The sequence below is a fragment of the Sebastes fasciatus genome, chromosome 10, assembly GCF_043250625.1.
Source record: "Sebastes fasciatus isolate fSebFas1 chromosome 10, fSebFas1.pri, whole genome shotgun sequence".
NCBI lineage: Eukaryota > Metazoa > Chordata > Actinopteri > Perciformes > Sebastidae > Sebastes > Sebastes fasciatus.
Window position 1 is genome coordinate 8,638,787 of NC_133804.1, and position 27,240 is coordinate 8,666,026.

The 27,240-nt window shown below is 40.0% G+C and overlaps 1 protein-coding gene across 1 annotated transcript in view; it reads left to right on the forward strand.

Moving 5' to 3' along the window:
• The window catches only part of pigg (phosphatidylinositol glycan anchor biosynthesis class G (EMM blood group)), an 89,326-nt gene that overhangs the window by 53,889 nt on the left and 8,197 nt on the right, over positions 1–27,240 (forward strand). Inside the window, exons 9-11 of the mRNA XM_074647925.1 lie at positions 1,581–1,984; positions 4,885–5,076; positions 21,308–21,617. Of these exons, the coding sequence (XP_074504026.1) occupies positions 1,581–1,984; positions 4,885–5,076; positions 21,308–21,617 (906 nt within the window). The remainder of the gene's footprint in view (positions 1–1,580; positions 1,985–4,884; positions 5,077–21,307; positions 21,618–27,240) is intronic.

A 27,240-nucleotide genomic window follows, 5' to 3' on the forward strand; every position in this document is an offset into this window, starting at 1 on the left:
TGGCCATGCCAGTTTTTCCTCGCCAAAATTTAGCGCAGGTTCGGAGTGTTATTTAGCCTCCTTCGCGACAAGCTAGTATGACATTTTAGGTACCAATGGATTCCTGTGGTTTTTTAGATTCATATGCCAGTTTATTTACTATAGCTTTAAAACTGAGCCCGTTACAACCTCCGAAAGATCGATTGCGTTAACCCGTTAAAGAAATTAGTGGCGTTAAAACAAATTCACATCAACCCGTTATTATCGCGTTACCTTTGACAGCCCTAATTAGTTAAAAAAAACATTTGGATGTGAAAGGTATACAGTATGCATCAATAGACACATTTTTCTCTTTGTGAGTTTGAAATGATGTGGGTGAGATAACAGAGCAGGTTTAAGTGCTTGCAAATTGAACTGTTATATTATGAAGTACACGGGTCATTTAATGAGTGTCACTAGATGAGGTTTTTCAATATTGAAGTAGATTGGTATGAATCACCCGAGCAGTAGTTTGGTCCAGATAATTATCCCACTGAGTTAAACCATTATAACTCCACAGTACAGACGTGGGCGAATGTCTCGTAATGCTCGTGTTGTGGTGGTTGCATCTCTTGCACCGTTTGTAAATGGTGTCAAGTTAAAATATAGTTAAATAGATTTGTTGAGGCAGCAAACGATTTGGAAAATGGAGATTTGGAATTATGTCAGTGACTATTACTGTTTTACTTTTGGCTGCAAACATGGATGATAATCTCATGTGAAGATCCTAGATCTGGATTTCAACCAAAGTTGTATCATCTGTTTTTAGGCCCAAGCAAGTGGCAACCTCCGGGTCTGAGAAGTGAAGCCAATGTGGAAGTGTCTTAAACAGTAGCATTTCCTTTAACTCCGCCTCCCAGCCCAGTCATTCACATGAATGGAGGAAGGGAAATAACTCTGGATCCAGCTATTAGTGCATTTTACAACTTTTAGGACATAATGATTTAAATAAGCACTATTCAAGTGTTCATACTGGGAAGATGATTTTCCTCAAAAAAAAATTATCCGCTGATTTACAGATGTCTCTTTCCCAATGTAAGTCTATGGGAAAAAGTCTTTTTGGGCCCAATGGCATCACATGATGGACACGGAAGTTGTAGTACCACCGTTTGGCCACTATGAAAACTTGCCTCAAATCCTGGTGCTCTTCTTGGGGGCTTGGTTCGATTATACTTAGCTCCACCCTCTCGTGTCAGTTCTGGTAGCAAAAAAACAAGATAGCGCCGGCCAAAAAGCAAGATGGCGCCAGCCAAAATGCTGAACTCAAGGCTTCAAAATAGCAGTCCACAAACCAATGGGTGACGTCACGGTGACTACGTCCAGTTCTTATATACAGTATACGGGCCCAAGACCTATCTGTCCTATCTAGTATGGATATCTTTTTTGATTAATGAGACACCCTGCTGAGACGTAGATGAACAGATAAGAGAAAAAGAATGACGACTTTGTCACATATAAATGTTGCTTGCACTCTACTGTAACCACATAAAACACATTTTGGACATTTTTTGTACTCCTTCCTCTAAACCTTCTGTTTTAATGCCCTTTTTTTTCTTTCACAGTCTCCGTTGAGGAGCAGCAGCAGTGAGTGGTCGCTGTCGGAGTTGGATGTGTTGCTGCTGACCGGCACAGTCGGACACACTCTCAGCTTGGCGGCCAGCAGCTTTGTAGAGGAAGAGCACCAAACCTGGTACTTCCTGCTCAACACCCTCTGCCTCGCCGTCTTCCAGGATGTCTGCCGCAAGTACTTCAGAGAGCAGAGGGGCTCTGGAGATGAAGAAGAGACTATCCTCCCTTCCAAAGACTACCATCCCTCTGCTCACCCCAAGGCAGAGATTTACTCAGAGAAGTGGCTAGCGTTAGCCACGCCGCCCTTCACTCTGGTCTGCTGCCGACTGATGCGCTCCCTCAACCAGACCGGGGTGCAGTGGGCTCATGTTCCCGACATGGGACATTGGCTTAACAGGTTGGTCTAACCATTCCTCTAAAATGAATACAGAGACACACAAAAACAAACCAATTATTATTTCATAAATTTAATTATGGCAATTTTTATTTAAAAATGGTACTTTTCAAAAGGCTGTTCTTGTATTTCATACCAGCATTTTTGCCAGTGACTCATCATGTGACTTCTACCACATTATTTAATTTCATCCTTTCTTTAAACAGGTAGTCTCACTGACATCAAAAGCTCTTTTTCAAGTGAGACTTATGCACAAGAAAACATACATTCACAACAAACACAAAGTTTACATACACATAACAGTGGTCACACATTAAGAAAACCCTTATAAGTAATAATCAAAATGAAGTATAATTTTTAAAGAGGACCTATTATGCTTTTGTACTTTTCCCTTTTCCTTTAGTGTATTATATAGTTTTTTCTGCATGTAAAAGGTCTGTAAAGTTACAAAACCCAAAGTCCACACCAAAGGGAGTTACTCTCCCCCAAAGAAATACTGCTCATGAACTGCTTGAAACACCTTGCTTGAAGTCCCGCCTTTTCTTCCGTAATGTGGTGATGTCACCAAGTAACACATTTGCATAATACCTGACTAGCGTCTAGTTTGGCCCACACTCAAACAAAGCTAGTTAGAGCAGAGCTGGAGTGGAGTCTGAAGAGTTTGGTTCGGTTGATCAATCACAGCAGAGTGGGCCAGCTGACCAATAAGAGCAGAGTAGGCTTTTAAGGAGGGGGGCAGGAGGTCAAACAAAGTGTTTCAGACAGAGGGTGAAAAGAGGTGCTGCAGCACAGCCGTTATGAGAAAAATAAAGCGTCTTTTTAACATTAAAGCATGTAAACATGATCTTGTAGAAAGACAAAATACAAGTATGCACCTGAAAATGAGCATAATATGTCCTCTTTAAAATCTTCAAATGCAGTGAGATATTTTCATGTCAAAACTGTAACTCGTTCCATTTTTGAGGAGCATAGTGTTAGTAGTATAATATAATGATATATATTAATAGTATTTAAAACCATTTTTTTCCAAGTTCTGTTTGAACATGTGGTATTGATAAGGTTAAAATGTCTTGTGACCTGACATTATAACTACTGGATTTAGATGTGGTCAGAGAGCAGAGATTAGCCAGCTAGCTTCTGTTAGCTAGACTCATTTAACTCAACAAGGATAACAATGCTACCTAGCTAGCCAGCTACAGTATGTTGGATATTTTTACTAGGCAGCTAAGCAAAAAAAGAGAGTGTTAACAGCAGCAGCAGCTACCTGGCTGATTCATAATTACTCTTGGCAGCATTATGATTCTTAAGAGGTTCCTCGGGGAAAAGATGCACCACTCTATGAATAGCAAAAAGATGGAGTGGTTTGTCTTTCTCTTTAGTTTCTCTGAAGTCTTTGGAGTTCCCTATTAAACAAGACAAAATAGCTGGACATATAAAGTGAGTTTAGAAGTTAATCTGGAAGTGTATTTAATACAAAATCTGTTAAATGCATGCATGCATCCATGTTTCCATGTCTTTTTCTCTTGTTACTTAACACAAATTTTACAATTTTAACTTCACTACTGGCGAGGCTCTTAGAACAGCGAAATATTCAGCAGCTTGTTTGTTCTGTATTGTGGACTGTAATGAACATGGAGCTGCTAGCAGAGCTGAGGATTATTAGCCTTTTTTAATGCAGATATGTGGGAACATGTAGGTGAGAGGACATTACAAGAGCTCATTTTCCCACAGACTTAAAGTGAATGTGCTTCTTTCATTGTTTAAGTACCGACGAACAGCAGACACACGGGAATAGATATTCATTTCAAAAAGGCAGATACCAATTAGTCCAAAGACAGTAGCCTCAGTAGTGTAGAATGCAATGCAGCGACAATCTCCATTTGTCTCTCCACGTACACATGAGAGTAACAGATCAATGTAACAAGTTCACTCCTGTTCTCTGGGGAATATATAAAGCCGGCCATTAAAATGAGAAAATATAGGAAATAGATGAGGCTGGTTGAGTGAAATGAACGGGGAAATTGCACATGATAACAAAATAAGTCCTGAATAATGTGGCCATCACAGACGTTTAAGGGTAGGTATAGGGTGTTATCATTATACGAGTCTTTCCTCCTGACACTGAAACATTTTTAAGGGTGTTTTTCTGGCTGAGAAGCTGACAGGACCCTCCACTTAGCTTTTTTTTTTTTTTTTTTTTGAAAGATTCAAGAAGGGAAAATAGCCTTCTATGATTGCTGTAGAAAAACATTGATTTCTCAGGACTGTTTCAGAGCCATTAATATTCTGTCAACAGCGCAGAGCAGGGGGATTATGGTTTGTTCTTTAACATGCATCACATTGTGGAATAGAGATGTGGATTCTGACCTTTTCCCTGTCCGGCGTTGCCCTTTCTTCCTACCTGCACTGCCTGTTGCTTGGATAATGAGATCTAGGTAGCGTTGCGCCTCATCTCGTCTCAAAAGTACCCAACTTCCACCGCTGTCTGATCCAGCGAACGCTTAAATACACGGCTTCTATTCAACTTTGATACTGTGTGTCCTTTGAGGTCTTATTACCTGTCTGTGCTCAGTGGCGGAGTAATTTCAAACTATATAGCCTTAAATCCAGCGAACAATTGAAGATCTGTGCCTCTTTAAAGTTTAAACTACTGATGGAGGATATGACTGACTTTTTTATCTCATCAAAATGTTATCTGCTGCTCAGTAAATAGTCTAGTTCAAGGTTTTCTTTTTTATTTCGTTTTTGTTCATTATATTTTATGGTAAAATAAGGACAATGTTGAGATACATACAGTATGTACTTTAAATGTGTTTTAAATTGAATCCAAAAGAACTCCTTCATAATAGAACGCAGTGTTTTCTTAACCCCATGACTGTTTGACTCTCTGCTGTGCTCTCCAGCTCCGAACACAGGACTGTGCTCTCCCTGTTGGCTGCGTTCTGTCTGGTTCTTATCTACCTCCTGGTTCAAAGACGGTGCTCGTGGGTTTCGAAGGTTGCCCTCGCCCTCGGACTTTTGGGCGTCTACAGCTACCGGGCGGCTGTCGGCAACGTCTTGTTTCCCTGGCAACACTCTGGTGGAACCACATCCAAGTAAGTTTTTGTGAACCCCGTGTTCGTGATTTCATTAATTGTAATAGCTGGCAAATTGCTGTCCCCTGTTTAGTGAGTTGATTTACAGTGAAGGAGAGCTGGGCTGCTGTGATGCAGCTGAGTGTGCAGGCTGCAGCGCTGCATGGGTCATATGTGACAAACGCTCACACCCGACCCGCATTTCTTGTCCTCTTAAACTCCCCTAGGACGCTGGTGTCGTAAAATGAAGATACTGGTATAATATGAAGCTATAAAATCTAAGGAATCCATTGGTACAAACCATGTTATACTAGCTTGTTTGGAAGGAGGTTAGATAACACTCCAAAGTTAGGCAAAATTTTGGCGAGGAAAAACTGGCATGGCCATTTTCAAAGGGGTCCCTTGACCTCTGACCTCCAGATATGTGAATGAAAATGGGTTCTATAGGTACCCACGAGTCTCCCCTCTACAGACATGCCCACTTTAAGATAATCACATGCAGTTTGGGGCAAGTCATAGTCAAGTCAGCACACTGACACACTGACAGCTGTTGTTGCCTGTTGGGCTGCAGTTTGCCATGTTATGATTTGAGCATATGTTTTATGCTACATGCAGTACCTGTGAGGATTTCTGGACAATATTTGTCATTGTTTTGTGTTGTTAATTGATTTCCAATAATAAATATATACATACATTCGCATAAAGCAGCATATTTGTCCACTCCCATGTTGATACAGTAAGAGTATTAAATACTTAAAAATATCCCTTTAAGGTACATTTTGAACAGATAAAAAATGGGTGATTAATTTGTGATTACTGGCGATCAACTATGGACAATCATGTGATTAATTGCGATTAAATATTTTAATTGATTTACAGTCCTAGTTTGAATATTTCTGCATACACGGGTCCTTAAACAGTCTTGGAATTGCATAAATTGGGTATCACAGTAAAACCGAGACTCTTGTGGATCCAATGAGCCCAATTATTTTCATGTGTGATTATGTTAGTCCCCATAGTAGCCATTTCATTGTAATGAGACAATTTTTTTTAAACTTGACCTCATTGTATAAAATGACCTGTGGTGACCTCTAGGATAATCACAGCCTCATGAAACTTTACAGCCACAAACTAGAGACCTAGAGCATTCAGAGGATGGATGGCTGTCCTAGGTAGATTGACAATAAGGGGGTTTCTGAGCAGTTTCCAGAACAGAAGTGCTTGCCATCCAACACCGAAAAATGCAATTCTTGCAGAAATCTCCAAATGTGTAAAGTTTTTGATACCAAATCACAGCATGGCTTTTTCTATGGTATTCCTCAAGGTCTTGGTGTCTTAATGTGGTAATTTGGAGGGATTATTGATCATTTTTTATCAATTCTCAAGGGGCAAAAAATGGTTAAATTTAGCACCAAATCTGTGTAACAAATGGTTACAACCCAAAAATTGCTGCAACATCTTATGAAACATAGTAGAGCATCGGAAAGGCCATCATATACTTCTATCATAATGTTCTAAGCCCTTACACACTATAAACTAACCAAAACACAATGTTTATTTCTGATTTGTGACTAGACAACTTGACAAACAGTGCTCAGCTAATCTTCAGGTTCCCAGCTTTCAGATGATGTACACCACTTCTATGTGACATCTACTGCTGACCTGTTCTCTCCTCCTAAAGACCCCCTGTACCCCCCTAAAAAAGACAAACATGGGTCTATGGTAGGGAGGGGGGTAGTGGAACTGTCACGATCAACTGCCGTACAGTTTTCTTTTCTTTACATCTACCTACAGTAAATCTCCCCAGCCCAATGTACCCTCAAATCCTCAGCAAAGTCTGACGGCGTCTTAAATTAAATTAATTACACTGAAAGGCGAGTCGCGCAATCTATGACTATTGATTTAAATTGACAGTAGTATTGACTGTTCTTTTCTCCACCAACACGAGTCTACCCACCCACCCCTCCTGTCCTCTGTAACTGATGAAAACAAAGTCACATTTTCCCAACACAAAGGAGTAAGCTAGCTAATTAGAGTACAGATTGAACAAGCGTAGTGAAAAGCTAATACATCACCATGCAGAATATTGGAATAATAGTTTTGTAAATTTGCTTTTCATTTGGCTTGAAAATGAGTTGTTTAGCTTCCATGACTGAAATACAAAACCATGCATTACTCTCCATTGTTTAGCAGTAGAGATTGGAGAGTTTGGAAGTATGTAGGAACTCCTTGAAGAGTCTCAAGATGTGCAAGATACAGTACAGGCCGTAAAGAGTGTTTTGAAATCAGAAATCTTAGCACCTGTTAGTGCTGAGCAGCAACCATTTTGCACCCTCATCTTCAATCAAAGAAGGTGTCTTTGATTATTGGAGGTCTTTCAGAGACCACATGTTTTTAGTCATACAAGCAGTGTGGCTTTAGGGATGACATTTGGGTCGGTTGGTCGGTCCACCACTTTGGTCCAGATTGAAATATCTCCACAACTATTGGATGGATTGAGTCCGAGTGGCTTTGCTGATCCCCTGAGTTTCCCTTTAGCACAACCAGCAGGTCAAAGTTTCACTTATCTAGTGAAATGTCTCAACATATGCTAGATCAGTGGTTCCCAACCTTTTTCCGTAAGGGTCCCTTTTTCTGTCATTGAGTAAACTAACGACCCCTGACTAAGTGACACATTTTATGGATATTTCATATTATATCCAATGCATAACAATAAACATACAGAATAACTAATAAACTGTACAATTAACCCAAAGAGCGAACGCAATAACTGCAGGAAGTTTGTGTAAAACAAGTGATTTGGATGAATTTTGAGCAGAATATTTACTGTGAATATTGCATCGGAGATGAGTTTTCTTGAAGTTGAGTTATTTTTAGGAACTTTTAATACAATTCTTTGTCTGTGTAATTTTGTTGCCTGAACATAACCAAGTGTTTTTGTTGCCTAACCCTAACGAAGTTGTTTCCTGTAAAAACGTAAGTTTATCTTGAAAAAAAACTGTATACATGTAACGAGCGGTCATTGGACATGTGTTGTTGGACATTTGTAGGAAAACATACGAAAAATGAGGAATAACTTTTTCGTAAGATACGTTGAATATATATCATACCTGCTGAGCATCAGCATGTTACCATTGTCATGTTAGCATCCCGACATTAGCATATAGCTCAAAGCACCACTGTGCCTAAGTACAGCCTCACAGAGCCTCTAGCACGGCTGTAGACTCTACTGTAAGTCTTGTTTATGTAAAAACAACAATATAATCATACTAAATCAAGCAGTTCATTGACAGATTTGGAGAGTAGAATTAACCCTTACCCAGAATTGGAGACAGCTGTACTGATGATTTGAAGATGCAAAAGCTTCAACATTAAGACATTTTACTAGATACTGTACTGCTTAATAATGAGGATGCTTTTCCAGCTTTTTGGGAATAAAAATGATCTTGATTCTTAAATTGCTCTTGAGTTCCTCCTGCTATCATTGAAAGATAAATCTTGAGAAGAGTTTGGATTTCTTAGCTGCACTGAAGCCCTGGTGGTATACACCTGAGGGTGAGAATATATCTCTCCCAGACCCTCAAACTTTAATCAAGCATACTAGGTTCGTAATCACATTTATTTTACACGGTTTGTGATAAAATAGTTCATGTGATGCACAACCCCTCCGTGTTCAGTGCACCTGAGACAATCCGTGAGTCCCCAGAACTTGAATAATAAAAAGTCATGTTTAATGTGTGCCTTTTTAAAAGACATCATTATTCTTGAAGACGGTTCCCTCTTTACACTGCACACGCTGAATCCTTTAGCACAATCTTTATGTAATAGCTGTTGTTAGCATTGTCCAAAAAGAGAGGAAATCGACCATCTTGCAGCTCCTTCAGTAAGTGTGGTAATTTTTCATTCTGCAGACTGTAGCTTGGCACAGAGTTATCTCCTACTAACCCCCGTCACAAAATAATGAGTGTGCCGGGCTGCACACAGTTCTCCTGTCTAGTTTTCCTGACCTCCCTTCATCTAGCACCAATACCTGGCCTTCCCTAACCTTTCCTGTTCTCCTTGGCAGTCTCTCCTACTTGCTCACCTAATTAAAAGCTCAACCTCTCGCCCTCACCCGTACAAAGACACCTGACTGGAGCCATGCAGGGACCCCAGCTCCTTTTGACGAACTGTATGATTGACAAGGTTGACGTTGACCCAGTCCTTCAGCTCTTTCTTCAGTCCTCAACAAGTTGATCATTACAGTGCTCCACCTCGAGGATGTATTTTAGACTTAGTCCACACTGTGGATTGCTTGCCAAAGTTCTTTATGTATAGCTAAGACAAACTTTAGTTTTCGCGCCTCATGACAATGACATGAAGTCCGTCTCAGGTGCTGTATTTTGATTGCCTGGCAAGGAGAGGCTATATTTGTGTAACTAGTTCGATAACCATTCAAAACATGTGTTAAGAACGGGCTGAATGCTTGGCCTGTGGTGTTGCTGGTTGCAGCTTTCTGGAGAACCACTCATACAAACAACTTCACCCTCGACACTGCGCTTTCTCGGGTCCTGAGCAATACACCTGCAATAACATAGTTGCATCACACACCCAAGTCGCGGCTACTCAGTCAGAAACACGGGGGGAAATAGGCCTTCACTCTGGTTCATGGGAAAAAACACCATGGGCAGACTTTACCGGGCAAGATAGACAACTGCCTGGGGCCCCCAAATAAAAGGGCCCCAAACAGCTATAGATGTATTATAGAGCCGTCAAAGTTAACAAGATAATAATGCGTTAACGTAAGTTTGTTTTAACCCCACTAATTTCTTAAACGCATTAACGCAACCTGCTATTTTTAGGTTACAACGTGAAGAGTGATGGTACTGACATCATATGAAACTAGAAAACATAAGGAATCCATTGGTACCAACTATGTCATACTAGCTTGTCGCGATATACACTATATTTATTATGTATATATATATATATTGTTGGGAATCAATTATCAAAACAAAACTATGACAAATATTGTCCAGAAACCCTCACAGGTACTGCATTTAGCATAAAAAATATGCTCAAATCATAACATGGCAAACCCAAGCCCAACAGGCAACAACAGCTGTCAGTGTGCTGACTTGACTATGACTTGCCCCAAACTGCCTGTAATTATCATAAAGTGGGCATGTATGTAAAGGGGAGACTTGTGGGTACCCATATAACCCATTTACATTCACATATCTTGAGGTCAGAAGTCAAGGGACCCCTTTGAAAATGGTCATGCCAGTTTTTCCTTGCCAAAATTTAGCGCACGTTTGGAGCGTTACTTAGCCTCCTTCGCCACAAGCTAGTATGACATGGCTGGTACCAATGGATTCCTTGGGTTTTTGTAGTTTCATTCGATGCCAGTATCTTCACTCTAGCTTTAAAACTGAGCCCGCTACAACCTAAAAATCGCATGTTGCCTTAAAGAAATTAGTGGCGTTAAAACAAATTTGCGTTAACTTTGACAGGCCCAATATAAATATGATCACAAGTTAAATAATAAAGAAATGAATTGTAAGTTGCAGCTATAATGGGCAGTAAATAATGCTTTCTTTTTCATTTTTAACATGTTATCATCTTGTTAACTTTGACAGCCCTAGTTTATTGTGATGTTAAGATATGAAAAGTACTGAATTATGTTACTGTTCTAACTCATTGTACCCCAAAACACTTAAAATATTATGAAAAATATATATACTGTGTACTTACTGACTTACTTACTTACTTTCTACTACAGAGGAAAACATTGTAGTACTACATTTACCTTAAAATATGATGCATTATTATTTCTTAAACTATCCAGCATCATATTAGAATTGAAAGCTCCACCTTGAACAGACGTTAAGTACATTTAAGTACATTGTGCTGATAATATCTTTCACTCTTCATTTGAAGTAAACATATGAATGCAGGACTTTTAGTTTTACCATTAATAGTTAATAGTTTTACTTCAGAAAAACAGTTTTGAGTAGCCTTCTTTTTCTACCACTGCCAAAACCAACATTCCCAGCTCGGGGGTGCAAAGTAAAGCTAGACAATGTTTGCCTGTGGCCCCCAAATCAATAAATCCACCTCTGAAAAACACACCCAGGTTGCGGCCAATCGCGGTCAGAAAACTGGTGAAATACACTTAGCGGAGGTCATTTCCAAATAGGTGTATTAGTCGCCTGTTTTGACATAACCCCACGTGGGTATAAAGTAGAGCATGGATTTAATTAGCGGAGGTATTTTGCTGGCAGTAACGTTATTAGTGTTGTAAGTTAGTATCAAGTCTGACACCAGGGAAATACAGTCTTACTCAAGGGGGGAAACACACCGGGACCGCTGCAGACGACAAGTCTCAGTCTGCAGGACCCTGAAGCCCGGCCCCTGCTGCTGCACAGAACGCTGTGTGTGTGTGTGTGTGTTTATTCAATTCAGTGTCGCATGTCCAAATTGCACCAAATTTGAAAAAGCAAGCCCTTGGGTCCCCAGCAATACACCTGCCAAGTGTGAAGCAGATTGGATGAGCAGTTCTCGAGATATGCAAAGGAAACACAGACAGACAGAGATTCATTGCTTTATAGTTAGATAGTGCTTTTATTTTAGTGTATTATAGCTTCCATCTGCTGAGAAATTTCCCATGGGTCTGATTTTTTTGGTTTGGTATTTTTGAACAACCATAGCCTATAGTCGAGCTTATAGCTATTTTAAATAGAATATCAGAGCATTTTATTTTTCTCTGTATTGAAAAAGACAAAAAAACACTGCATTTTTCACTGCTTTGTGTTGTTCCTTCTCACCATAATGTGAATGTAAAAAGGAATGACTTTGTCTAGTGACCCTTTTTAAAGTCTAGTCTTCTTTGGTTACTCTTTCTGTGTGTTTTATCAGAGTAAAGCCCCCCTGACAACTCCCCGGCTCCCTCCTCGCCTTCCCTTTGTGCCCGCTGCCTAATTGCGCTGTTGCATTTTTCAAAATGGCTAATGGGGTTGAGAACCGCCAACGCTGCTCACTTTAAATGGTTCAAAGAGTTACTTGGATTGATGTCACTGTGGATACAGTTTGTCTCACTCTTTCTGTTTTTCTCTCTCTCGTGCACACCCTTCCTTATGGCATCCTCAGAAATGAACCTAAAAATAGACAACTACTGACTGGGTAAAGATGTGTATTATTTTTATTTAACGCCTTACCATTCTGCCCTCTTTTTTTAGAGCGGTCGGGGTGGGGGACAGGGGATGTTCAGGGTTAGATAAAAAGTCAACAGTAGATGCCACATAGAAGTGCTGTACATCATTTGAAAGCTGGGAACCTGAAGATTAATTTGAGATGCACTGTGTGTCAAGTTGTTCTAGTCATTAATAAGAAATAAAAAGAATAATGAATAAATTAATTAATCAATTAAAATAAAGTGTGAACATGATGATATAAGTTTGTGATGGTCATTCCCATGCTCACTTATGTCTCATAAATTGTTGCAGCAATTTATGGGTTGATACCGTTTGCTACACAGATTTGGTGCTAAATTTAACCATTTTTTTTACCAATCGAGAATTGAATCAAAAACCTTTGACATTTGGAGATTTCTGCAAGAATTCCAATTTTCGGCGATTGGATGGCGAGCACTTCTGTTCTGGAAACTGCTCAGAAACCCCCTTATTGTCAATCTACCTAGGAAAACCATCCATCCTCTGGATGTTCTAGGCCTTTATTTTGTGGCTGTAAAGTTTCATGAGGCTGTGATTATCCTAGAGGTCACCACAGGTCATTTTCTGCAGTGAGGTCAAATTAAAAAAAAAAAATGGTCTCAATACAATGAAATGGCTACTATGGGGACTAACATCATCAAACATGAATACAGTTGGGCTCATTAGGTCCACAAGAGTCTTAGCTTTACAGTGATGCCCAATTTATGCGATTCCAAGACTGTTTAGGGACCCCAGTATGCAGAAATATTCAAATACACCATTTTTAGAATAGGCGTTAATTCCACATTTATACTAATATCTTGAGATCAGAGGTCGTGGGACCCCTTTGAAAATTGCCATGCTAGTTTTTCCTACACAAAATTGAGTGTAACATAATATTGTTATTTAGCATTCTTCCCGACAAGCTAGCATGACATGGTTTGTACCAATGGATTCCTTAGGTTTTTTAGTTTCATGTGATACCAGTAGCTTGAAAACTCAGCCCGCAACAACCTCTGAAAGACAGAAAAGCCGACGGGCTGTCGGAGTGTTAAGGGGTTAACTAGATATTGAGAGATCACCGATTACAACCCGAGTATTAACAACAATAAAACAAATCCATAAAGAAAGGTACAATCAAGGTAACATAAAGGATGAAGCAAATCAAATGTTCTGAACATGTGTTCTAAGAGAAAGCAGCTCCACGTCAAAGCAGCCGGCTGAGGGCCAAGCCTGTCTGAGCCTCTATAAATCATAGCCAAAGTTTGTCTCAGTCTCCGTCCTCCTCCTTTACATTTTCTACCAGACATAAAGCCACAAGAAGCATTTGCAATGTTTGTTTTCATCTCTGCGTTCCACACCTGCACAAAACATGACCCATTTTATCATGTACTGCTTTATCTAGAAAGGGGACTGTTTCCCAATTTAAAAATATTCATGCATACCGATCCCGCTTAAAAATGGAAATGTATTCAAACTCGTCTCAAAACACCTGTGAACCCCTGCCACAAACACACGCACACACACAAACACAGATAGATAGATAGAATTCTGTGTGAGACATACTCACACACAGAATTCAGTTTTATTACCCAAGAGGTAAACCAATTTATAACCCTGCTTCAAAGGCAATTCTGTGTTGGTACAACACATCAATGGCAACATTTAACAAATCATTATTCTCCACTGACTTTAAAGCATTGTTCATAAAAGTGCTTTTGTGTGCACGCTTTATCTTTCCAAATCATGCTACTGTTTCAAAAAAAAGCTTTTTAATCCAACATAAAGCTGAACAAAATACAGACATCAACTCACTCTGCCAGCAGAGCAAGAATTGATCTAGTGGTTTGTAGTGTAATTAGACGTTTTGTCTGTAACTATTGTTTTAAAGTGTGCCACTTTGTCCCAGTGGCATTTCAATAGTTTCGACTTTGACGCGGCCAGATTTATCCCACAGAAAGACCACTGCTCAGACAAAGTGGGCAGGCCCTCCTCATTCTCAGGCGTCTGCTTCAGAGCTTCCTCTGGCAGTGAGTTACTTGTTTTGGCTGATTTACTGTAAGTGTTAGCCCGATGCAGGTGATTGATGAAAGGGATATACCAAACATGTTGTGGGGATTGGACATAGTCTTACCTTTTCTTATATACTTGCTGGAACACCAGCGCTTGTTTCCAAGGTAACATGAAATCCAGGCAGCTCGTCTGTATTACAGCTTGACAAGCTACAGTTTTCTGTCCACTGCTTCTTACTATTAACATTATAAAATGCAGCAAATAAGATCAGATTGATTCGACTGGTCGTGTTTTCACACCAAGCAGTGTGGAGGGTTCCCCAAGGCTTTAAAGCCTCTTAAAATTTACCTCAAAATCTGACATTTTTTCCTCAATAACATTCAATATTCATGACTAAATAAGCAACAATCAAAGTTCATGGTGTGAACAAACATCCTTGTTTTATATATATGAAGAGTTTAATACTTGAAAAGTTAAAAAGCTAACTGTGTGTGTGTGGTTTGATCAGATCAGGAAGGGATTTCCGAAACAGCCCGTGACATCTACTTTTTCCAACTGAGCGCCCTGCCCACTTCAAACCAGTGAGAAGATCACATACAGATAAATGTGGAATAACCAAAACTGTTCTAACTTTGGCAGAACATTATATGTTCATGCTGGACCATAGAATGTATATAAGAAGTGGATGTAGTCACCGTGACGTCAATCATTGGTTTGTGGACTGCCGTTTTGAAGCCTCGAGTTCCTTAGTAATTAATACTCCTCACTTAGCATGCACAATCAAGCTACACCTGGTAACAGTTACAGCTAAACTAGCTGAAGGTGTTGACAAGTTATAAACCGCTTCAGGCTGCTATCTGCTGGTTAACTGAAATATCACCAAAAATATCAAATATATTCACTCAGTAGTGCAGTAGTGTTGGTAACAGTGTGAGCTGCTCATGTGATTGGAGAATGCATTATGCATGCAGAGGGTTGTAATTTTCTGATTTCCAATTTAATGGGATGCTGGCAAAAATATCTGTATATGTGATGTATGTTATTGCAATTTAATTAAATGGGCAAAACATACTACAAGACCTAGTATTGCTATTCCCCCCACCCCCAGATAAATTCACTATTAAAAGGTAGGACTTTTATATTGAAATTGTGCAAAATGTCCCAAATGCCAGAGCTTAACTTCCCTTTGCAACCCTAATCGTTTTGGACATATTTTTAGGCAGGGCCATTTTCTCTGTACCTGATTAGATATACTTTGATCCATTGATTAATGAATATGGTATTACTGTATCTTCTTTAATGAATGTTTAATGACCTGTCTCGTCTTATTAATCTGATGGTGGCAGCCTCTGGAAAGACTTTCATGTTTCAGGGCTGTAGTTCTCCGATCCAAATGTAATCTCAACAAATGATGCCAAAAATAACAAAATGCACTCTTAGCATTGTTCTTCATGATAAATGCGCTCCGCTGGAAGACACAGCTGAACACCATTACCACGACAACTTCTTTTGGCCTCTTCCTTGTTATTGTTCTGGAATCAGACCGAGCCTGCTGTGACCTTGGTGTTTGCTCGGTGGTCTGGACCACAGCACGCTAAAGGGCGACTGGAGGACTTTTACAAACTCCTCAATACAAAATGGCAACAATATATCTGAGGAGCGCTGATAGGATTGTTGTTCAATACTAATGACTTAACAATTATACTGTCTGTAGTCTGGAACAAAATCTCCCTCTAGACTGAAGTTAAAATGCTTTGCATATTTCCACACACACTTCCGACACAAATAAGAATGCAGCATTATTAACCCAGCATTCGCCAACATTACATACTGCTCCTTAAGCTTGCTTACATCTCTCTATTGGAAATCCATGATGTTATTGTTAAAGTCTATTGCAACCCCTCTTTCCGTCAGGTGGACAGGATGAGAGGGCAGGGACATGAGGGGTTGCAGGAGTCTGGTTTCGTGTTGTTGCAGTTCCTGCTGCTTGTCTGTAGAGTTGGTTGGAAATAGATTACGTAATCCCCCCCTTAGCTAAATGACTAATTTAAGTAAGGGCTGCAAAAAGTTGAGGAATGTGATTGGTGCAAAGCTGTGCTGTGTGATAATCAGGAGACACTTGAAGTTACTGCAGCCACTTTGGGGGGGAGAAATGACATAAACAGCCTTTATTGCTCAGACAAGGAGGAGGGCTTGTGCTTTCTGCATCGAAAATGTCAAAGCAATAAGATTCCTTTCAGCATTCATAATTTTGCATGCCTCTGTGTTTATTGTCTCAGATTGATGTGGATTAGCACTGCAGTTTTTCAGAGTTAAATACACAGGTTTCAGAAAAGAAGCCATCTTTTAACATCCCACATGTAAATCTCATGTGTTTCCCATCCGGCTTTCTCTGTGTAAAGCATAGTTGTAAGACAACAGCCACATTAAAGCGCCACTAGGCGGAATATTTTTGTCATTATTGGCCAAAAATTCCATAGTAACCTTTTAGCATATTGTAATTCAAGTGCCCGTGATGGGAGACTTTGGCCAATCACAGGTAATTTCAGAAAGAGAGCGTTCCTATTGGCTGTTCATTCAACGGAGGCAGCTGTCAATCACTCACAAACTCCGGTCAAACTGGGCAGCGCTGATCAAAAATGAATTATTTCTCTCCTCAAATGTTTTCAGAAACATCTGTAGTGTACTGTTTAGCTATAAAATGAGAAAGTTTGCTCCGGCTGGTGCTTGGTATTTTCTCAACTGATCTCAACGTGGCTGACGAGTCACAAACTTTCTCATTCATCAGCGCTGCCTAGTTTGATCGTTTGATCGGAGTTCGCGAGATTGACAGCTTGACAGCTGATTGACAGCTGCTCAGAGACAGCAAGGCTCCAGCTCGGCTTTTATTGGTTGTTTTCCTTCGGTCTGTGAAATCTTGCAGATGCCATTAGGAGCACCGGAGGACACAGAGGCACATGATTTTTTTCAGATTACCTGTCTCATGCACTACTGTCAGGATATAGTGACTGTTTATAAAAATAACTTTTTTTAATCGTATTTGCTCTAATTCTACCCACTGCTGTTTTAAGTGCTAGGGCTGGGATGATACACCTATCTCCCGATTTGATACTATCACGATACCTGGGTGTCAATTTGATATGTATTTGGATTTTTAAGTATTGCGATTCTACAAGTATTTTTGTTAACTTTTTTAACACTAGACCATGGGAAAAAGGTGAATCATACACTTTTGTGGACTTTTAATTTGACAAATATCAAAATTGATACAGTAACACTGTTTGATTTTCCGCATGTATGTAGTCTGAGATGTCCGGAAGTTAAATATATCAGTCATTGTCAGGCATTGTTTATAAAAAAAATGTTCCAGCAACCCAAAAATCATAGAATAATGACATTTCCCTCACAAATTAGTAGTATTTTATTTTTCATAAGGGACATGTAATGTTTTATACTACTGGTGAATATAATCCAATCAATCTTATTTCCATATATGTATTTTGTATGGTTCCCTTTGTTGACACCTTATTTAAAAAAAAAACAGATGTAGTCACACTTGTATACTTCCTGTAACTTCGCCAAGTCCGTTGCTAGCCCTCCCGTCTATCCATGATCAGCTCCATCGGGGCTGTTTGAATGCATTTAACATAAACATCAGTATATGGGTGCTCTACAGTTGTAGCGCCGGCCGATTTGACCACGGAGATGAGAGTGACGGCTGGCTTGACCTTACGTTACCACAATACAATAACGTTTCCTGTCTATAACAGAGTTAGCATGCAGCTTTAGCCGTGATGTCTAGCTCTGCTTTTCCTGCAATGTGTGAAACCCAAAGTGTTTCCATACTTTACTGGATGTTAAGCGTTTACCACTTTGGATTTAACATGTGAGGGTGCAGGTCGTATCCACGCAGACCGTCCGCCATTTTCCACTTTCTCGTTTCGTCTCGCTGCGACCGGCTGTGGTTTGTTTTGGTTGACGGATACGGAACGGATTTGACATCACGTTACTCTGACTACAACAATAAGAACTACCTTCTACCTCTGCATAGACTCAAATTAAGCAAATATATTAATTCTGGCATTAAAAAATCAATTTCAACATCACAAAAAAAAAAAAATCGAGATACATAAATGAATCATTCCCCCCCCCCCCCCCCCCACCATCCCTATTAAGTGCATAGCACAATACTTTTACACGCCGGACAGGAAGATTAGTTTGTAATTCCCTCAATTTTTCCACCCAGCACACCAGTTAACAAGTAAGCCCGGCGGCTGAAATCCATCACTGTCCTTGCATAAAATCAAATCCACGCCAGGATTTTCCACTTTTCCTTTGCATAAAATAATGATGAATACAATCTCCGCCACATTGTTAGGGGAGTAGTGAATAATAAAGAATAGTGCCGTATGGAGCGTATTACTATCCTCCTTTCCTCCGTTGGAGCAGGTTTTCACAAAACATACAGATTAATAATACATGTCCAATACTTGCTCAACTCCTTCAGGGTCAGCTATTATCCTGTAGCACTCTTTCAGATTTGACTGCATCCTGCTGCAATAGAAATGTCTCTCTACTCTACATTAGCCTTCTCATGAGAAGACACATGTCTGTAATATACTTGTGAATACAAGATTTTCTAAATGGGTAAATAGCTTTTCAGTTTGGAAATATCACCAGCAGCTACTTTAAATTAATGTAAGATATGATCTGGGGTACTGTGGTCAACAGGTAATCCAGGTATAAATAACATTGCATTCTTAATGACTGGGTTAATCTCTTCATGTTTGCTGAGAATACAATTAAACGCCTCAGTTTCCTCAGGCTGTAACGCCTTGAAAATCCAGTTCATTAGCTCTTAATGCTCTTTATTCCCCCTCCATCCATTCTGAAATAGAATAAAATCATCACCATAGCTCTAACCACTCTTTTGTTGTCTGTTGTCTGTTTTAATAGGGCTAATTTACGCATTCCTCCTTTTGAGACAAATATTAATAAAAGTCATTTAATTAAAGAGCAGATTTGAGGAGAAAAAAACATCTTTCCATTTAAGTTTCTGTGGATAAGAGCATACGCTGAATGCCTGAAATGGAAATTAGACTGAATGTAATTGCCTTCATAATCGAAAGCACTTTTCCTTTAAAGCTTCAATTTAGGACTTTTTGAGCATATAAATTATTGATAGTTGGAAAATGATTTTTGTGGAGTAAGCCTTTTAGGAGAAGAGTCTTATGGAAACTTTTTTTTTTTTTTAACCTTGTAGCAGCTACAGACTTTAAACCTGATTTACAGAAAGGGCATACATTATGGGACGTATCCATCTTTAAATCTTTTGTAAATCTTGCTGACATGAATTCAAAGCTTAATACATACAGTAGCTTACATCCGTCTAACCATTAGGGATGGAACCTCCTGTTCTCTAAACTTGTTATATTGACTGGAGAAAAAAAGGTCAAGTCCACAAGAAACAATTTTGCATCTAACCAACCAGAGTTAAATGACCGGCCACAGCCATAAAAAAAACAACAGACAAACAGTATAAATGATAAAACTGAAGACTGAACACCAAGCCAGCTGACAAAATAAGAGTGAGCCGTGCTTCTGAGTGTCTGATTTGTGTCATTCTTATTTTGGACAAATTTTACTCGGGCTGTCAATCGATTAAAATATTTAATCGTAATTAATTGTTAATAAATCACACATTTTTGTATCTGTTTAAAATGTACCTTAAAGGGAGATTTGTCAAGTATTTAATACTCTTATCAACATGGAAGTAGAATAATATGCTTGCTTTATGAAAATGTATGTATATATTTATTATTGAAAATCAATTAACAACACAAAACAATGACAAATATTGTCCAGAAACCCTCACAGGTACTGCATTTAGCATAAAAAATATGCTCAAATCATAACATGGCAAACTGCAGCCCAACAGGCAACAACAGCTGTCAGTGTGTCAGTGTGCTGAATTGACTATGACTTGCCCAAAACTGCATGTGATTATCATAAAGTGGGCATGCCTGTGGGTACCCATAGCCCCTGAAATACTCAGAATGCAGTAGAACATGTTCTATCATCCCCAACATGTGTAATCCATTCAAAAGAAGAGCATTTTGATATCAGTAGCAGCTGAAAAAAGTCCCTAAAATTGTACTAAGAATATGTTAATAACACATTTCTCAAATTATAGCGATGCAGATAGTACAACAGACAGAGGGATGACGGGTGTGAGAAAGTCTGTTTTCCTCCGGCGATTCACTCTGTCTTCCAGTCTCATACCTTTAATTATTAATGTTACATTGACACACTGCATACCGAATGAAAGAAGGGTTATGAGTTACAGAAATATAAGGAAACCTGTCTAACAAGAGACAGGGTTATGAAATTAATTAAAGTAGTGAACTTTGAAAAGCTATTATAACAAAGAGTCTGACTGAAATATGCAGGAACCTTGGGTGCAGTATGTTAGACTGTAGGTCATTGGATTGTTGTAGAAAATATTTATATTCCCTAACGTTTTCTGTAAATTAAGGTTAACAAATGAAATATTGTTTTGAACTTTTACACTCCATTTTCATTTTTGTCCATTTATCAAAGTGTTCTCTCTCCACAAGGAATTGTCGGTATCACAGAGATAATGTGTAGACTTTCTGTCTTCTTTTCAAAGCTTTCGTAGGGGCTTTCTGCTCTAGTGCATTTGATTTATAAAGATTGTTGTTTGGTTCTGTTAATTAGTTAATTAATTTTATTCTTGTCCTTTTGTCTTACAGCTTTTATTGTCACCTTTATTGGATAAGAAGCATTTTTCTTTTATCATTCAGTGAATAAAGTCTGAATAAGATTATTTTCCTCATGTTCCAAAACCAAAATCTGTGGATATTTAATTGCTAAATGCATGGACAGGTACAGCAACACTGCCAAGAATCCCCATCCCAGTCACTTACCCAAATTATTTGAATATTGAATGAGGAGTTTTGTAGAGATAAATCAATGCTGGCTTACTGCAAATGCAAAAAGTGACACAGTCTTTAATCTTTCTCTTTTAGGGGAACAGTGGAGGCGCGCTTTGTTTACGTCTTCATCTTGGGCATCCTCTTCACGGGCACCAAAGACCTGTTGCGATCCCAGATCATCACAGCAGATGCCAAGTTAAAGAGCAGGGGATTGTGGGAGATCTACAGCGGCTTGGTCTTGTTGGTTACGCTGTTGTTCCGTGCTCACAACCTGCCGGTTCTCTGTTGCTGCCTGTTGATCCAGACGCTCATGGCTCAGTTCATCTGGAAGAAGCTCCACTATGACGCAGCCCAAACCACCATCATGCATTACTGGTTTGGTCAGGCCTTCTTTTACTTTCAGGTAAGCAACCATAATGATGTCAGTGACAGCAAGGTTTAACAGCCACTTTGTCTGTTAGGTATAACTGTATGTTATGCAGTGGAAGACATAATAAGTAATGTAGAACTTTAACTCATTTCTTTCTTGTCAAGGTTTTTGATGTTTGAGTTGCCATACCTTAGAGTCCAGACTGTATATATAAGAAGTGGACGTAGCCAGCTTGACGTCACACATTAGTTTGTGGACTGCCGTTTTGAAGCCTCGAGTTGGGCTTTTGTCCGTCGCCATCTTGGTTTTTGGCCATCTCCATGTTGTTTTTTTTGCAACCAGAAGTGATCATGGCTGTATAAAGAGAACTGGATACAGCATCGGAGGCGGGGCCCCGTTCATTCCTATGAAAGTTGCTCAGTGGCGCATTAAGCAGAAAAAGCTTGACTTCCTAGTACAAAATTGCCTGGATCTTCCAGCGATCTTCCGCATCGACTGGGCCCATAGAGCAGGCCCAGTAGCGTTTTCCTTTAACCCCGCCTCCCAGCCCTTGGTCCAGCCTCGGTCTGGGGCTCATTCACATGAACGGAGGAAGGAAAATAACCCTAGGCTATTAGTACATTTCACTACTTTTAGGACCTAATTATTTAAATAAGGGCTATTCAAGTGTTCGTACTGGTGAGTTAATTTACCTCAAAAATATATATTTTTTCTGATTTACAGATGTCTCTTTCCCAATGTAAATCTATGGGAAAAAGTATTTTTGGGCCCAGTGGCATCACGTGATGGACACGAAAGTTGCAATTCCACCATTTGGCCACTATGTAAGATTTGCTTCACAGCCCGAAAACTGAATACATTTCTAATAACATTTCTAGCTGACCAAAAAGTTACAATTAATTTTCATGAGCTGAAAACACACTATGACACACACAGACAACACCCAGACCGGACAACACCGTGGCAGCATCACAAGGTAGCCACGCCCTAAAGCATCCCCTGTTTTATGGTCTATTTGACTCTAAATGGGACCATAATTTACTAAATGAACATCATGTTGTATTGAAGAAGACTTGAAACTAGCGATTGAGACCATAAACTCATGTTAACAATGTTTACTGAGGTAATACATCAAGTGAGAAGTAGGCTCATTCTCTCATAGACTTCTATACAATCAGACTTCTTTTTGCAACCAAAGTAGTCGCCCCCTGCTGGCTGTTAGAAAGAATGCAGGTTTAAGGCACTTCAGCATTGGCTTCACTTTTCAGACCCCGGAGGTTACCACCTGGGCCAGACACCCAAACTCCATAGTAATAATAGTAAATTGGGAAGTGGTGAGCTAAATGTTAGGTGTTAATTTCAGACAAGCTTCTTTGAGCCCCCATACCGACCTCTCCAAATTAGCTTTGATTGTACTCAAGACCAGTAAAATCCACCAGGCAGTAAATCTAAAATAATAGTCTTGCAGTTAAAAGACAATTATCAAACCATTACTAGTGTACAAATTATAACCATTTCACAAATTGGTGCTGACGCCAAAAGGACAGAGGTGTGAAGATGTGAATCAGAGCCAAATCCACCTCCTCCCGTATCTACAAAAGGAAGATCAGGGAACAACAAATTAGAAAGCAAGTTCTTCTTGTCTGATTGTAGGAGACATCTAATTTAACGCCCTGACACAGGGTGTAGCAACATTTAGGAAAGCTATCACCACTGATAAAGTGTTGGATGCTGTAATAGGTGCAGTTCTGGGCAGAGGAAGTGTTTGTGTGTAAATTATATTACTTTCATCCGGCACTCGCATGAAGGCCAAGTTGGTTCCTGTGGATGTGTTCTGGTGTTATGAGCTATGAATGTTCCTCAAAGGCAGATGTGACACCTGCCTCTTGATTTAACCTCCACCCAGGACAACTATTTGGTTAGCAGGTGTGCATCTTTGTCAACACTGAACTTCCACATCGCTAACAATTTAATAACCGGCATCACCCTTGGGTCATTAATACCGTGATGGGCTCGGGAATAGACCGCCACCAGACAATTTTCAGCCTCGGCGCCCAGGCATGTAATTACAGAGCCTTGAGTAATAACGTTCTCAACGAAGAAGCTGTACCCATAATGGATCTGTAAAGCGGAGACATGTGTGATTTAAATGTGCTGCTCTGAAACAAAAACTGGTGTCACGCAGAACAATCAAAATTATGTTTGAATTAAAGTCTAATCAGCGGGTACAGTTCCAGCTGATCGGTGGGCTGCAAAATGATCCAAGTTGATATTAGCGTAGAAACAGTTGCTTTTGCTTTTGTTGTTTTCAAAGTCTCCTTGTTGTTTGGCAGCCAAACCAAACGTATAATGCTAAGAAGTGAAAGCCAATTGGTCTTTCCATTGCAACATCAGCGCCCAGCAGCAGAGCTACGACTCCACCATTTTGGACTGAAAGCGACTAGTAAAACATCCGCCTACAAAGTGACGTACAAAAGTAATACGAAATCATTTCTATTCTATTTTCATACATTTTATGTCTCTACCAAAATGACCTGTGTTGAACAATATCTGTCTCTTTGCTTCTATACCCTTTCGCCAAACACACAAAAACACAAGAGGATTATGGAAAAGATTCTTGGTAACCTCAGATTCAGACATCGCTAGTGTCACAAACAAAAGTTAAATGGTGTCACATGATGAATTAACTGTCTCAGGGTGGAAGTTTTGGCTGTCGGCGTTTAGCTGTCTTGATCATTTGAAGTGATGGACGAGTCAGACTGTGCAGTGGATTTTCTGTGGATTTATCGCAGTCCCAAAAAACAGATGGTCAGTAAAGCAGAAAGGACGTGTTTATTCTTCACAAATGAGCCAGTTTGTGTTGCCACATGAGTAGGGACGAGTCACCCTGCTGGTATGAATTCAGACGCAACCTTCTGTATAAAAATGTGAATCATCACAGGGATGTTTTTAGAGCTCAGATCTGACCTGAACTTACAGTAAACATACAAGTTACAGCAGGGTTGCACGATTATGGCCAAAACGATAATACAGATTATTTAAATCAGACTGAGATCACGATTATTGATCACAATTATTCATTGATTTTGCGACCTCTAGCTTACCCGGTAGAGCGTGCGGTCTGGGGCGACCTCTAGCTCATCCGGTTGAGCATACAGTCTTGGTCAGTCTGGGGCAGTCTGGGACAGCTCATCCGCTAAAGCGTGCGGTCTGGGGCAACCTCTACCTCACCTGCTAGAGCGTGTGATCTGGGGCGACTTCTAGCTCACCCATTAGGATGTGCGGTCTGGGGAAACCTCTAGCTCACCGGGTAGAGTGTGCAGTCTGGGGCGGTCTGGGGTGACCTCTAGCTCACCCGGTAGAGCGTGCAGTCTGGGGCGACCTCTAGCTCACCCAGTAGAGCCTGTAGTCTGGGGCGACCTCTAACTCACCCAGTAGAGCGGGTAATCTGGGGCGACCTCTAGCTAATCCGGTAGAGCGTGCGATCTGTGGCGACCTCTAGCTCACCCACTAGAGCGTGCGGTCTGGGGCGACCTCTATCTCATCTGGTTGAGCATGTGCCCTATGTAGGCAGCGGCCTGGGTTCGATTCCGACCCGCGGTCCTTTGCTGCATGTCATCCCCTCTGTCTCCACCCTTTCCTGTCATTCTCTAGCTGCTTTAATAAAGGCAATAAACGCCCTAAAAAATCATCTTAAAAAAATGTATAATACTCTTCTACTCCACAACATTAAGGAACGTTTTTCATACTGCTGCTGCAGGGTGCGCGCGCAGCGGCATTACAGCTCCCCAAAAGTGAAGCCAAAATATCTTGATTGTGGCTGGCGGTTTGTTTAGGAAGCACTTGATTTGATATTCAGCTGAGTTTTCTATGAGAGGAGCACACATTTTAAAGGCCGATATCGCAGTCAATCATCTTCATTTAATTGTGAGAAGCCAAAATCGTGATCGCAATCAATATTTGATTAATTGTGCAGCCCTACGTTACAGTAGATATTTCTGTTTGGTAATACATTTTGGTGCACATAGCACTATTCAGGTATTTCACTACTCAAGCAAAGAGCTGTATTAGACCAGCCTTACACTCTGACAGTTATGAAAATCAATTTTGTCTGAATTTCAATCACATTTCTTTTCATGCCTCCACACCGGCGACAGCCGTGATTGGAGGCATTATGTTTTTAGGTTGTCCGTCTGTTCGTCCGTATGTCTGTCCATCCAATTCTTGTGAACGCAATTTCTCTGGAACACCTTGAGTGAAGTTCTTCAAATTTGCCACAAACTTCCACATGGACTCAAGGATGAACTGATTAGATTTTGGTGGTCAAAGGTCACTGTGACCTCACAAATCATGTTTAAAGCCATAACTCAAGAATTCATATACTCATTATGACAATTTCACACAAACGTCTAGGATTAAACAGGATAAAATGATGAAGTGATGACATTTTGGACAGACATGAATGCAAACTGCAACTTGACTTGTTGATGGAGGCATACAACTGGTAATTCTAGTTTTCACAAATGATGCATTTGTTGACGGTGCAGAATGACACGCCGTACATTTGAAATATCACGGCAGGATTTCAGCAAGAAAGCAAGTAGAAGATTTAGAAGATATCCATATGCAGCCTCCAGCTTGCTCACTGATATTCATTCCGTCTGTTTAAACTGGAGCCAGCTGTTAATGTTCTCCTCCTCTGTGATGAGAGACGTGTGCACAGAAGGGAAATAAAGCGTCACTCGATGTGTTGCTGCTCGTGGATCATCACTGCCGTCAAATTGAACAAGAGAGACATCCTTGTCTTTACTGGGTGTATGTGCATGTATAAGGCGTAGCATGCACAGTCGCAGTGAATTTTAAATGTAATTATCACTTGTTACGCACATGGAAATTGAATTTGCTAATTATAGAACACTTCACAAAATGAAATACTGTAAATGAGCCAATTTGAATTTAGTAGGAGAGGATGTGAGCAGGCGTGACAGCGTGTCTCAGAGGTGCAGTTCAGTGGCTCGGGTTGATTGATTGGTCTGAAGGCCGCGTCTCCGAGGAGTGAACACGACGCAGGTGATTTCAAATAACCTCAATGTGCCACCCAGAAATCAGATTTAGGCACCGGAGCCGCACAAATTTGAACATGGATTACTTTGGCCGAGCCATTTATTGTAATATAAGCTAAAAATGATTGTCCAGGGAACAATTTATACTCGGGTTCAGTGACGTGTTTGGATTCACTGGAGTTAAAGAGCCCCATTGGTAAAAAAAAATATTTTAACCTGCTTAATTTATGATCTGCCCTTTATGTATTTCTATCAGGGCTGTCAATCGATTAAAATATTTAATCGCGATTAATCGTATGATTGTCCATAGTTAATCGTGATTAATTGCAAATTAATCATACATTTTGGATCTGTTCAAAATGTACCTTAAAGGGAGATTTGTCAAGTATTTAATACTCTTATCGACATGGGAGTGAAATCAATTAACAACACAAAACAATGACAAATATTGTTCAGAAACCCTCACAGGTTCTGCATTTAGCATAAAAAATGTGCTCAAATCATAACATGGCAAACTGCAGCCCAACAGGCAACAACAGCTGTCAGTGTGCTGACTTAACTATGACTTGCCCCAAAACTGCATGTGATTTTCA